Genomic DNA, 15458 nt, shown 5'->3' with positions numbered 1-15458 from the left:
GATGGGACCTGAAGGTTGTGTTTGAGGAGTTTTAAACTTTAACTGGAGTTATGAAGAACAACATATATCAGGACAAGTGGTAACAACTACAGCATGGAGCAGCAGGTGCACTTCTTAGAGAATGTGAAGTTGAAGAGTGGGACAGGACAGGGTGGAGTGCATAGTGGGTACTTAGGGTTGTAGACAGGAAGTAGGAACGCAGCCCGATCACTGAGCAACAGCCGTGTGAGGATGCCAGCAAAAGGAACAGAACTGCAAAAAAAAAAAACCCTGGGAAGGAAGCAGGGCTCTGAGTGTTCATGGAAGATGGCGTCAGCCAGTCAAGGATGAGAACCAGCCTGATACGATGCTGGACTTCACATTTCAGAAACAGTGTGAGGTCACAGGATGAGAACTCTGATGCGTCAAGTGTAGTCTTAAGTGAAGCAGGTGAACCAACAGACAGCAGTGGGAGTACCTGGAAATTAGGTATGTTCTCTGGAGAATTCAGAAATAAAGCAAGGTGTGTGCCACTGAGCTAGGAGAAAGTACACACATACCCAGGACAAAAGCACCAGGACAAATGTGATTTGGAATGAATCAAAATATTTGTTTGTGTGTTTCATTGCACAGGCGATTTCAAACCATTCAAAACCATATTTCGGATCATCTAGTACCAACAGGGATCTCTGTGAGACGGAAGGGTTCTATATGTGCTGATATCATCGCCAGTAGACGTATTTAAACAGTTTTATAATCATGAAAAGCTGAATTTTAATATCCTTCATTTTAATTAATGCAAATTGACATTTGAATAATTGCATATGACCAAGGGCGCTATTGGAGATTGTGCAGGCACTGCACTCAGCTCACTGGAGGGCCATGAAATGAATGCCTGGGAGAAGGGAGACAGTACAATGTGGGGTACATTCTGCACTACCACATGCTCATCTCCTGCCTGCTGTGCTCGACTCGCTAACTATTCTCAGCCACGTAGACCCCCGAGAAGGGCGTACTGCTCCCATCAAGCACAGCCTCTCTTCTACAACATCTTGAGAAGGACATGAAATGATTTACACAAACACACAGAAATCTGGCAAGATTAGAACAGGGATACACTGGGGACAGTGTGAAATAGAAGATTAGGAGATAAAGACATCATACAGAAGAGGGACCCCCACACCTGCAGTTGCAGAAGAAGAGCAGGCATCATCCAATAGTTCCTCTCCTGCAGCAGGCAGAGGCCGAGAGCACTGCAACCCGATCATGGGAAACAATTAAAAGGAGCCGATTTGGGTGCAACGAAACATTTAAAAACCCAAGCTAAATGTTGAACAGTTCATCCCGTGTTTCATAACACACATATTTCCATGTGCTTTCTGAAGACTCCCTGGACATATGCAATTCAGGAAAATCAATATTTTTCCTAAAACGTGACTATCTTGGACCAAACTCATGTGACCAAATCCTGTGGCTCTTGGAGTCCAGGTGGAGCAGGTGCCCCCCTGGGTCCAGAGGAGTGAAGGAGAGTGGATTAGAGCAAGGCCTGAAAGGGGTAGCTGGGGAGAGGGCTCTGAGGTGGGGCCAGAAGGAGCGTTGTTGCTCCCAGCCCCATGGCGCCCCAAAGCCCACTCTCAATGGCAGCTTCCGCTGTCTCTGAGAACAGTCTCGGTGCAGAGTGACATCTCCCATGAGCTGACGGCAGGAGATACTGCATGGGTGCCAGTAACCCCCACTGCCTGTCCCTGCAGTGGGACCTGGGAGCGTGACCTAAGCCAACCTAAGCCAACCCAGCAGGAGGCAGCCACACAAGCCCCTTTCTCTGGAAAATAAAACAGCGGGCCATTTTGGGGGTGCTTTTATAGTAATGTATATTTGCAACTTACAACTCTGTCTGCCTACATGTCAGTTACTAACTCAGGAGGATAGCACAGTCTTAAGACAGTAGCTCAATCCCTCAGGGTGCCTGGCTTTAAATCCCTTGGGCACCTAAATAGCTCTGTAGTCTCTTCTAGAATAGATGTCAAGCATTCTTAAGCACATATTTTATTGTCATTGGGAAAGCAACTGCAAATGTTTTCTCTTATATTCCAAGTCCTTAAAAAAGACTTCATTGCTAAGCTCTGACAAACATGCCTCCTACTGCCACACTGGGCTCCTCCATAAACAGACAATTCACAATTATAAGCAATTTGATGGAATGTATGTTCTCTTCCCTGGAGACAAGAATGTCTTGGAATGGCGAAAACGTAATTGGGTACTTTTCTGAAATGCTTATTATTTACTTGCTTTTATTTTGGTCTCATTGGCAAATCATATGTCCCTGTTAACTCTTATGAATCCCCCCCAAAGCTGCTATGATTTCCAGTGGCCTTTTGGTGTTCTCATAAGCACAATCATATTGCTTGGAGGTGTGGATCGTGAAAAACGGAAGTTACCTGTCACCTGTCCAGCCTACGATGAAGCCATCATGGCGCAGCAGGACCGGATTCAGACAGAGATCGCTGTACAGAATCGGCTGGTGTCCGAGGCCTGGAGCTCTCTGTCCTGTGCAAGGAGTACCTGAGGACGACCAGGTCTACCAACAGAAGCTCAAGCTCCTTCACAAAGAGTACTCCTACATCGGAAGACGAGGATTTTCCCACTTGGAGGCGCTGTTGGATGACAGCAAGGAATTGTTCAAAGCCGTGTCCGCCAAGAGCAAAGAGGACCTGGTGTCCCAGGGCTTCACTGAGTTCACAACCGAGGATTTCCACAACACGTTCATGGACCTGATTGAGCAAGCGGAGAAGCAGACCTCGGTGGCCGACCTGCTGGCCTCCTTCGACGACCAGAGCACCTCGGACTACCTCTTGGTCTACCTGCGGCTGCTCACCTCAGGCTTCCTGCAGCGCCAGAGCCCGTCCTTCGAGCACTTCATTGAGAGGGGACGGACTGTCAAGAAGAGCGGCCACGTCCACGTGATAGCGCTGGCACAGGCCCTGAGTGTGGCCATCCAGGTGGGGCACATGGACAGTGGCGAGGGCGGCACCACCGACCCCCACATCTTCCCCAAGGGCTCCGAGCCCAGGGTCTACCTGCTCTACCGGCCAGGACACTACCACATCCTCTACAAGTTGGCCCGGCCCGCTGGCACCACCCCCTGGCCCGCCCGTCTGCCAGGTGCCAGGCGTGCACAGAGGGGCTTTTTGTGGCTGTAAATGGTCATATTTCACTCTCCCCTCACCCCCACTTCCTGTCACAACCTCCCACATTTTATTAAAGGGGATGCTGGTGGTGAAAAAAAAACTGCCTTCCTTCTGTTTTCAACAGTGAAGCACAGTTCCTCTTCCCTGGACCTGGTTTTCCAGGCATAGAGGAGTATGTGCAAGGCTTTCAAACTTTCTTAGAATTGAGACTGTCCAGTGCTGAGCAAAGTCGCTGTCTGTGGTGCTGACATTCTACCTGGGTACCAGCTCAAGTCCCAACAGCTCTGCTTCTGATCCAGCTACCTGCCAATGATCTGAGAAAGCACTGAAAAATGGCACAAGTGTTTGGACCCCTGCCACTCATGTTGGAGAACCGGATGAAGCCCTGGCTCCTGCCTCCCGGCTGAAGCCTGGCCGAATCCTGGCTATTGTGGCCATCCGAGGAGTGAACCAGCAGATGGAATATTTCTGTCTCTGTCTCTCCCTCTCTCTCTTTCAAACAAATAAACTTTTTTTTTTTGGAAAACTGGTTTACCATGTCTTGGTTGGCTGTAGATCTCATTCTTAGGTTCACAGCTGCATTTCCACCTTGATTTACTTGTATTTTTGGATTGGAAGGAAGAATGGCAAAATTGCAGCCTGGAGACTCACTTAGGAAAATAAAGCTTGAATTTAGCTGTGGTTGATTTATATCCTGCGTGCCTTACTTAGCATGGGTGTACACTTAAGCATGTCTCATAGGCAAATTATTCCTTCTATGGAAATGAGGCTAGCTGCAGATGCTTTACACAGCCTTACCAACACCCAGTTCCTGGAAACAGTGCCCTCTCCTGCGGTGCGTTAGTTCCTCATTTTTGATGATGGTGTTGCTATTTCATCCAACAGAAGTCCTTCTGTAACATCTTTTGTTACTTGCCTAGTCAAAGACGAGCAATAAAAACTCACTGGGATTGCCGATTTCATAAGCGAATGACAAAAAGTAAACAGTCTCAGGCTGAAATGAGGATTTTTGAATCAAAGTAGGGAGAAATTGAGAGGAGCGATTGCCTGGAGTTTCCCTAGAAGTGGAACTGCCTAGAGTTCTTTTTCCTTCTGAGTTCTACTATGTTATTCAGTGAGACAATAATTTAAAAACAATAAATTATGGATTCCCTTCTATGTCCACTATAGGGAGTCATTAAAATTTTCTCTTTGCCATTTTACTACCGTGCTAGTTTAATTCACCACACAATATGCCTACATCTCTTATTTATTTGTTGGTTAATAATATTAATTGAACCAAATAATTTTCCAGAAAGTTTCTGCAATGACTTGGAGATTACTGAATCTCTTTGCTGGGTGGGATCTTGGGAAAGTAGTGAGATTGGACCCTTAGTTATTCTAATGGGCACAAGGCACGCATGCTTGCATGCTACACGGTGCAAAACCTGACGTGTGAACCACTTAAACAGATGATTTCTTAGGGGCCATAATCCCCATAAATTTCTTAAAAAGCCCCAGTGCTTTTGCCAGTGTTCTACCCAAACCCCACAATCAATTTATATTCATTCTTGCTTTAATTTTATCAGAAGTTGTGCACTCTGATAGTAGCTTTTGTTCTACAGGAGCCATCTCCTCACTGGTTCCTCACCGAGTGTACGCTTTTGAAACCCATGTGCAGGCTTTTCAGAACACACAGTTACCACGTCTTGAAGACCCCTCAAGTGTATGGAACATGTCACATGTCTCATGATATTCGTATTGGATTCAAAGCAACGAGTTACTTTCACAATGCAGCTGTGTCATCATGCTGGAATACGTCAAGATGAAAAAAAAATTTTTTTAATTTTTGATCATGAATGAAACTTTACATAAGCCTAAGCTGCAGCTTCACATGCCCTACTTGAATCCTGGTTGTCCAAAACACACTGTGGAATAGATGTACATGACTAGTGGTGACCAGGAAGTGGTCACACAATGTGCCCAGACAGGTGCTACTTTCACATCCAATCTGATGCATTATACCTGAGTTCAGGAGCATTTTCACTTGAAAATCTCCTCACCATCATGCAGAGCAGGTCTGTAGCTGAGTCAGCAGCGAATGATTCCCAAGCCAACAACATCCAGAAGGAAGACTTTCCTGACAGAGTCTGCTGCATGTCTGCTGAGATCCTCTCCCGTGTTGCCCACACAGCTGCCTTGAGCACGTTCCACTGGCCCGGGGCCTCTGTCCTACCTCGGGACCTGAGAGACGAGTGGCAGCTCCAGACCCGGCGTTTACAAGAGACACATGGTTCATTTATCATTTCTTTCTCCTCTCCCAGGTAGAGCCTGGCTGTGGGGATGAGGCTGGATCATGAAAGTCCTGACAGGGTTCAAGAGGATGGCAGAGCCAAAAGACAGAAGCATCACTCAGAAGGCAAGCACCTCCATGGCTGCATTGGTTTTAGCGGTTCAGTCTACAGAAGCAAGTCAAATCATTTTCCTGAGGCCTCAGAACCTAACAATCCCTCATAGAAGGGCTGAGATAGGACTTCAAATGCTACCCTAAACTCCTCCGCTCAATGAAGATGCCTGAAAGCAAAGGATGAGATGGTTAGGGCAGACCACGCCCCTCACCATGCACTATTTGATAGCGGATTCAGACTTCACAGTTAGATAATTGCTGGAAGCGTTTGTATTTCCCTTAGGCATACAGGTGCTGATGTGTGGCAGAACAGCCTCATTGAGTGTGACAGAGCAGGATGGAGGACAGGTGTGTCTTAAGGAATACCAGGTGGTTCAATCACTGAGGGTAGAAGTCACATGCAGGGTTCATGTCCAACAGATCTATGATCACAAGGGTACCAAGTACTGGAAAACTGCTTCCTACTCTAGAAGGTAGCTAGTGTGGGCTCACCACATGTTCCCCACTCCTGATTCACCTGTGGAAGCCCTGACTCTGGGATCTCAGGATGTACCTGTATGCACAGGTCAAGTCTTTTACCGGAGGTAGAAGGTACCAGGAGGTCACTGGGTGGGCCCTTTTCCAGGCTGACTGGTTTCCTTCTAAAAATAGGCCAAGATGCAGGCACACAGAGGGACAGCCCTGTAAACACACAGAGAGAAATTGACCTTCTGCAAGGCAGTAAGACGGAGCTGTGGAGAAACAGACCCTGCACACTACTTGATCTGGGGCCTCCCGGCTCCAGACTGCCAGGACAGAGTCTTTCTGTTGTTTGGGCCATGCTGGATATCAAACCAAGCAAACCAATGGGGCAGCCAGGTACGAAAGCATTGTGACAGTAAGACTGGGGAAGGGATTGCTCCTGGCAGCAGGGGGTGACCACCCCTTCCTTGAATGCCAGCTGCCGGCCTCCTCCTGTCCTTCCACTGCCTTTCACCCAGTGGTCACCTCTATTGAGACAGAAATCCAATAGAGATGATGTCCAGCAAAGCAATAAGAAATACTATTTTCCCCACAAACTCCTGAGCAGGTCCAGCATAAGAACACACAAGAAAACCTGGAAGACATCCAAGTTTTATTGGAAATCTGGCTACCATGGCTTGCTTCATCTCGTATATATTTATCTCCATCTTGACATTAGACTATTAAACCACCCCCTCCTTGCACTAAATCCATGTGCATTTAAAACATTAAACTCTTTCACTGTTCTGCTTGGGAAGCAAATGGTATCAGCACTCATGAATATGTAAATCAATCCCTCTAAGCACATTATTAATTATTTCAAAGATAGTTGGAGGTCACCAGCCCACAGCAATTTCCATGCATGAAGTCTCATTAACAGAAGGCATCACACCGTGCAGAAGAATAAAGTTTTACCATAGCTACTGAATTGTGTGTGTGTGTGTGTGTGTGTGTGTGTGTGTGTGGCCACAGTAACCTACATTACTGAACACAGCACCAGTGGGCTCTGACTCCATGCCTGTGAATGATGATCACGGTGGTTAGGATGAAGAAACACACCCTATCACAAGAACAATTTAAAAACAAAATTCAAACACCTGAGTTGAGAAGCTTGTGTTTAAAATCCAAAGCAATTTCTGCTTCAAATAAACTTTTTTTTTCAACCAAGAGGCCCACAGTGGCCCTACTTTCTTTGGTAATGAAGATATGACTTGTGACAGAAAGCAGTTGCCTAGGAAGAAGCAGCACTTGCACCATTTCCCATGACTCTGGGGCGATGTCTCAGCGTGTGTGGCACGCTGTGTCATCACTGTCGCCAGGTGCCAAGCGCCTCTTCAGCTGCTGTGAGTCAGCAGGTGTGGAGGTGGTTCCTGAAGCCGAAAGGCTCCAACACACACTGCAGGGCAAGCCCTGGTGGAATCAGCAGAAAAACCAAGGATGCAGGAGAAAGGAGTTATGCAACATACACATGGAATTGTGCCTACCAAAATTCCAGACACAAGACTCTAATTCCCAACAAATGCAGCAAGATGATGATCTTGTGCTCCCAGCAACTTTTACACCACCACAGTTTGCTGCTATACCTCTGACAGAATCGGAATCATAAGCTCAACATTGATGTGACAAAGGAGATGACTTTCATGCCCAATGACAGCTGAGATGAAAAAAATATATGCATAGGCTGTGATATAGTGTAGTTAACAGCATACTTAAAAGGAAACAAGAATGAAAACGTTGCATAGCAGAGAAACCTGCACATGTGCTCAAGGTAACGTGTGTAGGGGTGCTACTGGAATTCACACGCTTCCAGAGGGGATTATCTGGCATCCACTTGGAAGTCAGAAGTGGGCAGTGATGATGTGATGTGAGATGAAGGGGAGTGTATTTGTATGCACTGAGCTGGTGGCGCTCTGTGATGAAGTGGAGTGTATGCAGGTGGTGGCGCTGTGGATGAAGAGCAGGACAGCAGTCAGGCTGGGTGAGAAGGACGAGGCCAGGACTTGGGGACATCACGGGGACAGTGTCTGTGACACTGTCGGTCTTTCCTCTCTTGATCTGGATGTGGTTTTAGAGAGGCCCTCCTCTCAAACTTCATAAACTACAATTGTAAAATCCTGTAACTCTACTAGCATACAACAATGCAAACACACAACCAAATAAATACATAACCATGGAAATCTGTAACTCCACAACCCTTTAACTATACAAATGTATAACCCCTGAAATCTGTAACTAGACAAACGTACACTTGCACAAGCCTGTAACTATGTAGAAATCTTTTAAGCACTCTTGTCTAGACTCCTGATTCGTCGACATATGCGTCAGACCACATACATTTAGAGGTTAGTTAATATTGTCTTGGCCAATGTCAGAGTCCTCTGGCCTTTGCAGAGCACCTGTACACTGGTGATGTGGAACTCACACATTCCAAAGCTCTGCTACCAGTTCAAGAGGCAGAAAAAGAGCTCTGCAGCACTTAAGAGCCATCTGTCCAGCATTGTTTGGCTGAATAATAAACTTACATTTGAAAACGGTTTCCTTCTTTCCGCTATGAAACAAAGGTAAGGCTCCTTTTCAGGGTTTGGGGCTGACATTATTTTTGCCCTCTCTGCTAGCTACTCAGAGCAATCCCACCTTGCTTCTGTTTTCTACAATACTATTTTATTTTTAACCACATAAAAAGATGTGAGAAGTGAAGCAGGGGTGGGGGGAAACAGCCAGTTTAGAAAGTAGAAATTCAAGCCAAGTAAGAACTGGGGTGGCGTTTCCTTGGACACAGGGCTTCTCCTTGGGACAAGGGGCGCAGCGCAGCCAGCAGCACTTCAGATGGGCCCGTAGAGTCTCTTCCTTCATGGGGAAGAGAACACAGGCAAGCAGCATGTAGAACCTCAGGCTCCACTCTCAGACCTGAGGCAGGGATCTAGAAACGTAGCATGTCCAAGACCGGACAGGTGACAGAGCATCCAGTACCGTGTTGGCCAAGCTGGCATGAGCAGCCAAGCACCGTCAGTTTGTCCTGCAGCGCTTCCTCTGAACCTTGCCCATTTGCCAGTCACTCATGATGCTGTTCCTATCGCAGGCAGCAAGGAGGGCCGAAAAGGCAGTGGTTACACTGAGGTTTCGCTACCCCTGGCACCGGTGACAGGTCTGTGTGTGTTTTCCATGGCCACCATGGTCGTTAAAGAGGCCGCGTACCCCTTGCTCCCACATGTTGTGCAGCTACATCCATCCACATCAAAGGAAAACCACCAGGGCTACCAGCTCTCGCACCCCTCACAAGTGAAACAGAAAGGAGTCTGCATAGTTTCAGAAAGCTATTGTTTGCTTGGATGTTAATTAATTTCAAGGCAGAAAAAAAACCCCTGACTTTATATGGTGAGCATGTCATGTCAGGAACTGAATTCTTGATTTATGTTGCAGGGCTGCCATGTTCATAGTGGCTGCCACAGCACTGTATCAACAAGGAGCGAGGAAGAGAATGAGCCATGCCTTTCAGGGAGGTAGGAGGAATGCTGACAGGTGCGCTGGGAACACGAGCACCGAGAGCCTTCCACACGCTGCGAGGCAGCCTGCTCATGCTTCTAAGGTTGCAACACAGAACCCAATCTGCTCTGAGGACATACATGAGTTTATATTATTTCTTATTTTGAATGTGTGTTCATCACTTTCTATTTTACTCTTTAGATAAAGCAAGTCTTTATCACCTGATTCTACTGGCCTTTTTTATGTGGCTATTTGCATATCCTCCTTAGTGATTCTCATCTTTCAATGTGTTTCCCTGCTTTTCCAGGGAGGTTTTCCAGGATGGTTTTAGGTATTACCCTGTCATTTCCTGGGGACCCCTATTCACAGATACATCAGTGCACTGCGTTGTGTGATAGAGGGAGATCTAGAGGCTGCTCTGGTTTTTCAGAATAATCCTCAGGCTGGAATGCAAATGACAGCAGGGGCAGCAAATGCTTCAGACGACTAGGAGATTGCTTCTGGGGCCCACATGCTTCCCATGCAAGAGTTACTCAAAAGTTACAGGAACAGCCTGTTCTGGTAGTGTTTGCCAACCTTATTTCCAACTCCATCAACACTGATTGGAAAACCTGTCCTGGCTGGCAAATGAGACCACTCCAGAACAACATAGAATTTCTGCCATTCCTGCATGTGACAACTTCCCATTGAAGAGACCTTGTTGCTTACCACCGACTCATTCCCCTCAAACCTTCACACCTGCAAACCTGGAGTTTACCATGTAGGCTCTCATCAAACTGGCCTGACACGGCTGAAGAATGAGATCTCTGTGCCCGTCAGGCTGAGGGGGCCTGGGGGGGCAGGCAGGGGGAGCACAGAGCTGTGCAGCCAGCCATGCCCAGGGTGGACTCTCCTCCCTACCCTTCCCTATTCTGGGATCCTGATGGCTTTATCAGACTGAAGCTTTCCTTCTTTGTCTGGAAAAGCGTCATTCCTGCTTTTCAGGGTTGGGGTTGGCTCACACATAGAACAGCACTAAAGAGTGGCTATACTTTTCTTGACCTTCTTTTTCCATAGAACTTTCAGCGACGCCACACTATTGGCAACTCCTCTACTTATACAGTGATTAAGAACACCGTGTTGGAGCCTTGGCCATCTGGCTTTGTATACCGGCTCTGTTCCTAGCTGCACTGCCACGTTGCCTTTAAGTAACTTCTCTAAAGCTCAATCCCTTCGTTATATAAAATGTGAGGAATAACAATATCTGTTCCAACAGGGCTTTGTGAGGAGATGATGGAAGCACGCACATAAAGACCACAAATGGTGTTGTATACAGTAAGCACTAACAGCTCTCTCCGTGTATAAGGTAATCACTCAGCAGCAGCTCTAACCTTTTATACAGATGCAAGGAAGGACCTTACCTCTTTGGACTCTCAGGGAAATAGATATCCACCTCCCACACTTAAAAGGTGTAACAAAATTACAGGCTAAATGACGAGCCTACCTTAACATCACAGAGTATGTACTTGGAGGGCATTTTAAACCAGTCTTCATTATTTACCATAATAATTTTGTCAACATAAAAAAGACCGATCCATTTTCTGGCTAGAAATTATTTGAAGAATTTTTGTGTCTAAAATTGAACTTGGAAGGTGTTTAACTTCAAGAGCTTGAAAGAGGTGTGGAGGAGTAGATTATGACAGAGAGAAGGGGCACATCTTTTTATATACTTTGTGGTAGAAAGAGGTGTTATATAGGGAAATGCCTGTCTTCAGAAACTGTTGGCAAGACATGTGTGTGGGTCATTAACCAATGTGCACATACCTACACATGTGCACATATATAATACACTTTTGTGAGACTGGTGTTACTGTGACACAGCTCACTAATTATGCTTCCACTCTGTTTTTTGATAAATAATTAATATTCCCAGAAAATTGATGTCAAGCTTTCAAATGTTATTTTCTGAAAACGTCGGTGTGCAAACATTCCCCCATGGCCTCCCTGGCAGTGGCGACATTAGATAATGCCTGGGGAAATGGGTGGTTTTGTATGGGTTGGGCAGGATGGAAAGCAGGTGAGGGTAACTAATTCCCTACCAGTTTCAGAAGAACAACCTGGAACTCGGGAACTGTGGATATAGCAGTTAAGTTGTTTATCTTGGTTTTGAGCTGACTGTGTTCCCAAGCTGAACAGTCGTGGGAGACCAAAAGCCCTTTGGTATATCCCTAAGTGGATATATAATCCTGCTAAATGGACGTGCCAATGAGTCTGCTTCAGCTACAATTTCAACCTAATCCATATAAAGTCAGAGTAATCCAGGAGTGGTCCCAGAGTAACCCATCTCCTGTGGTTAAATAGGGACTTTATTAAAATGGATTGATGGCTTTAGTAGAATGTCTCACTTGATCCCATAAATGAGCCTTGCTTTAGTTTTCTTAGAGAATTGTAATCTGAAAGTAGCTGGGCACTATGTCGGTTTGGCCAGGCATTTTCAACCTGAACGCTGGAAAGGCAAGCAGATCTTCAGAGCACTGAGCAAGGCCAGTAACGATAGGGGGAACTGACTCTCAAGGCTGGCTCAGGTTGGCCAGGAGCCTCTCGGGAAAAGCAGCGTAGTGCCACGAGTGGCAGGAGCAGCAAGCTGTGGACACGCTGTCCAGGAACAGGGCTGGCATGGATGCCGCAGCCTACTCGGACTCTAGGCTGCCACCAGTCTGCCCTGTCAGCCTGTTCTGAGCTTCCTCATGTAGTTAGCCTGTTTGCTCCCCACACATAGAACTGACCATATGGACTTCACCGACATGGGCATAACCTTTTCATCAGTCCTGACACTGAGGAGGTTTGAACCATAGAAACGACAGGGGTTTAAATACTTCTTGTTCTTGTTGTCAGCAGTGATTTGATAAGATTGCTTTTCTGTTCTCTTATTATTTCATGTATGGTTTCTGTGCTCTGTGGATCAGGCAGAGTCAAATGAACCGAGAAACGATTAGACAGACAGAGGGGTGAATCGTGCTGGGTAATTGCTTGATTTATGCATTGAGTTACAGGAAACATCAACTCACACTTAAAGAATGTCCATGCACCTGTTCTTCTATAAATATACATACCATGCAAACACACCCACATGTTAGATATGCTGTTTATGGAAATACATGTCTAAAGAACATCCAAAATAACAAAAGCCAGTGTTCCCCGAGTGGTCACCATTGTCAGCAATTACTCAAGCGGTACCTCATAAGCCATTATCCTAATGTGTCCATATAACTTTTGAAACGAAAAGGCACACCAACTTTGAGAGGCTTGCCCTACTTTATGAAGTTTGCAAGCTTCAGCCTCAAGTTCCGAGACAGGTTTCTCTGGAGCTGGTGTGTACCCCACAACAGGTGAAAATGACCCACCTATCTCTGGGTGCAATATTAGGATACAGACCTAAAATCAGAAATCATTGACCTTCACAGACTGTCTGTGGGACCCTCTCACACCTGGCCTGAATATCAGATGCCAGACATTGCGGAGCTGGGCTGAGAAACAAGGCATCTCGCGGCGTGCTAAGAGTGGGGCATCCTTAGTCAATGACTTTGTACAGAGGACTGTCAGCACTTGGTAAGAGCTATGGACAGAATATCTCATTTTAACTAAACTAAACTAAACATTTAAATTAAACTGGGTCCAAACGGGACAAGCAATTTAGGAATAATCCTACCAAGAACCATCAACTAAGGAGAGATCCAATAGCATCAATGCAGAAGCGGGAGAGAGAACGCAGCCCTGTGGAGGGCACCACGACCCCGACAGGGCATTCTGTGAGCCTGGGACAGCTGTGGACGAGCGGTGAGGCCACCGCCCTTCACCCGGCATCTAAGAACACGCAACAGATACAACAGGCCTCTGCTGGGCGAATATCGAGATAAAAAAAGAAAGAAGCCACAGCCTTTGAAAGTCCATTTCCACAAAATATGCAGAAACATTTATAACCAGAGCCCTGGAATGGGGAGAAGAAAGCCTAAAAGGATATACTATAAATAATAGTGTGACAAGCCCAGCTCCCTTTTCTATGGATAAGCCCTTCTGAAGACCTATATTAAGATAGTGTGAAAAAGATGAAGACACATGGACCAGGATGGATTCTGCTGTGGAAGGGGTCAGTACAGGCATTTCTCACCTGCCTTATCTTGTGGCTATCTAGCTAATTATTCTCAAATGCTAAACACACATGCACGTAACTCTGTGTGTATGGTTAAGCGTTACAGGGAAGAGGTGCCAGGGAAAGTATGTTTCTCAATAAAGAGTGGCATTACTGAGGATTAAAAACCAACTTCTGTATTACATTTAAATGACTGGTAATGTGATTATAGCTACAGAAAGATATTTAAGAGGCTCTCAAAGAAAAACAAAAACAGATACTTAAAACTCATTCATGCCTCACCTTACCTTACTTGATAGTAAACCAAGTTAAACCCAGGAGTATGTGACGTTCTTAGGATGTTAAGACATTTAAATAAAAAACAAAATTCAAAACAGACTTAAATCACAATTCAAAAGCATAGTAGAATCCACGTAGCCCATGATAATGGGATAAGAACTTGACCGTCCCATGCCCACTCACAGAGGTTGTAGCCAGCTCAGGGAAGAGCTAGCAAAATTAAAGGTTATTAATCTACATTCTTAACAGAAATACTAGTGGTCCACTTTAACCAATCTTTCCTATGAGTATAAGGGGTTGTCATACAAAAAACATTTTTGAAAAGAATGTATTCACCTCTCCTGTGTCTTGAAGAAAAGCTCAGTTTAAAAAAAAAAGCTAAAGAAAAAGAACTGTAAAAAGCCATGGAACATACGGAAATATGTTCAACCTAGTTGAAAATCAAAACTAAACACCAACATGGAAATGCCAGTTCTCAGACGATGTGATTAGGAACGCATCTCAAAGCCCTCCCAAACCTGGGCTGGCAAGGCAGGGCATGGCATGGTGGGGAGAGCCTGGGCTGCTTCCCCACAGTGGGAGTGGAATTCGCACAACTTCATGAGGACACTTGGGAGAAATTAGTAAAATAAAGACACATTTGCCCGTTGATACATTAATCCCTCTCCCAGGGAACCAAGGCTGATGACATTCTGACACTATTTAAATGTGTTTTGTAACGCTAACTCCAATATCAAACAGCCTAGCTTTATCTTGTTTTTCTTTGCACTTCTTCTCAGTGGATGCTCTTTCTTATATATCGGATACATGTGAAACAGGGATACAGGATAATAATGTTCTAGATCTAATGTGAAAGTAACACACAGGCATAGTTTGGATCTTGGGTGAATCTTTTTAAAATTTACTTTCAGTGCCTTTACATAAGTTACACATTTTCTAATGTGTAGTTTTGTATCTTTTATGAGCAAAGAATAAGTGTGTCATATCTAGCAAAGACTGGATCTAAGCTGCTGATGCTCGGCTAGGGATCAGAACTGTCTGAGTCTTACTCCGGGAGCTCTCCTTGTTCCAACAGGTCTCCGAAATAAACACAAAGTGTTGGACTTACCCACACAGGGCAGGGAGTAGCCAAGTTGGGGGTCATGGACGAACTGCCGGTCATTGAGCCGCGTCACACAGTATAGGTGGAAACAATCCAAGCAAATCACATGGCGGTGGTTGCACTGGAAAACCAGGACAGGGCTCCTGCAAAGACAGCAGAAGGGCAAGCATAAGCCTTAGAATAATCTGTGCAATCTTTCAGGCTTATTTGGAACATGCTGTGTGCGAAGACAACAGCATTGAGTTCCCATACAAGGACAAATGCTAAAAATTGGAGGCACTCTCTCAACATTAAAGAACATTGATTCCTCTAATTTGATATTTCTTGTGTCAATATACTTATCGATTGGTTGTATAAACTAGAGCTTAAACATAATCTCTTTCTGGAAGTCTTCCTTGATTTATAATCCCA

At 45.5% G+C, this 15458-nt stretch overlaps 1 protein-coding gene and 1 pseudogene across 2 annotated transcripts in view; one reads left to right on the top strand and one right to left on the bottom strand.

The window, feature by feature from the left end:
- Window positions 1-15458, bottom strand: part of PRKN (parkin RBR E3 ubiquitin protein ligase) — a 1179505-nt gene that overhangs the window by 338701 nt on the left and 825346 nt on the right. For both annotated transcript variants that reach the window (XM_058656181.1, XM_058656677.1), the window contains exon 7: window positions 15054-15190. In XM_058656181.1, the coding sequence (XP_058512164.1) occupies window positions 15054-15190 (137 nt within the window). The remainder of the gene's footprint in view (window positions 1-15053; window positions 15191-15458) is intronic.
- Window positions 2218-3259, top strand: LOC105942369 (ubiquitin thioesterase OTUB1-like; annotated as a pseudogene).

The sequence above is a fragment of the Ochotona princeps genome, chromosome 1 (genome assembly GCF_030435755.1).
Source record: "Ochotona princeps isolate mOchPri1 chromosome 1, mOchPri1.hap1, whole genome shotgun sequence".
Classification (NCBI taxonomy): Eukaryota; Metazoa; Chordata; class Mammalia; order Lagomorpha; family Ochotonidae; genus Ochotona; species Ochotona princeps.
Note: the sequence above shows the minus strand (reverse complement) of the source record. Positions and strands in the feature narration are given on the sequence as shown.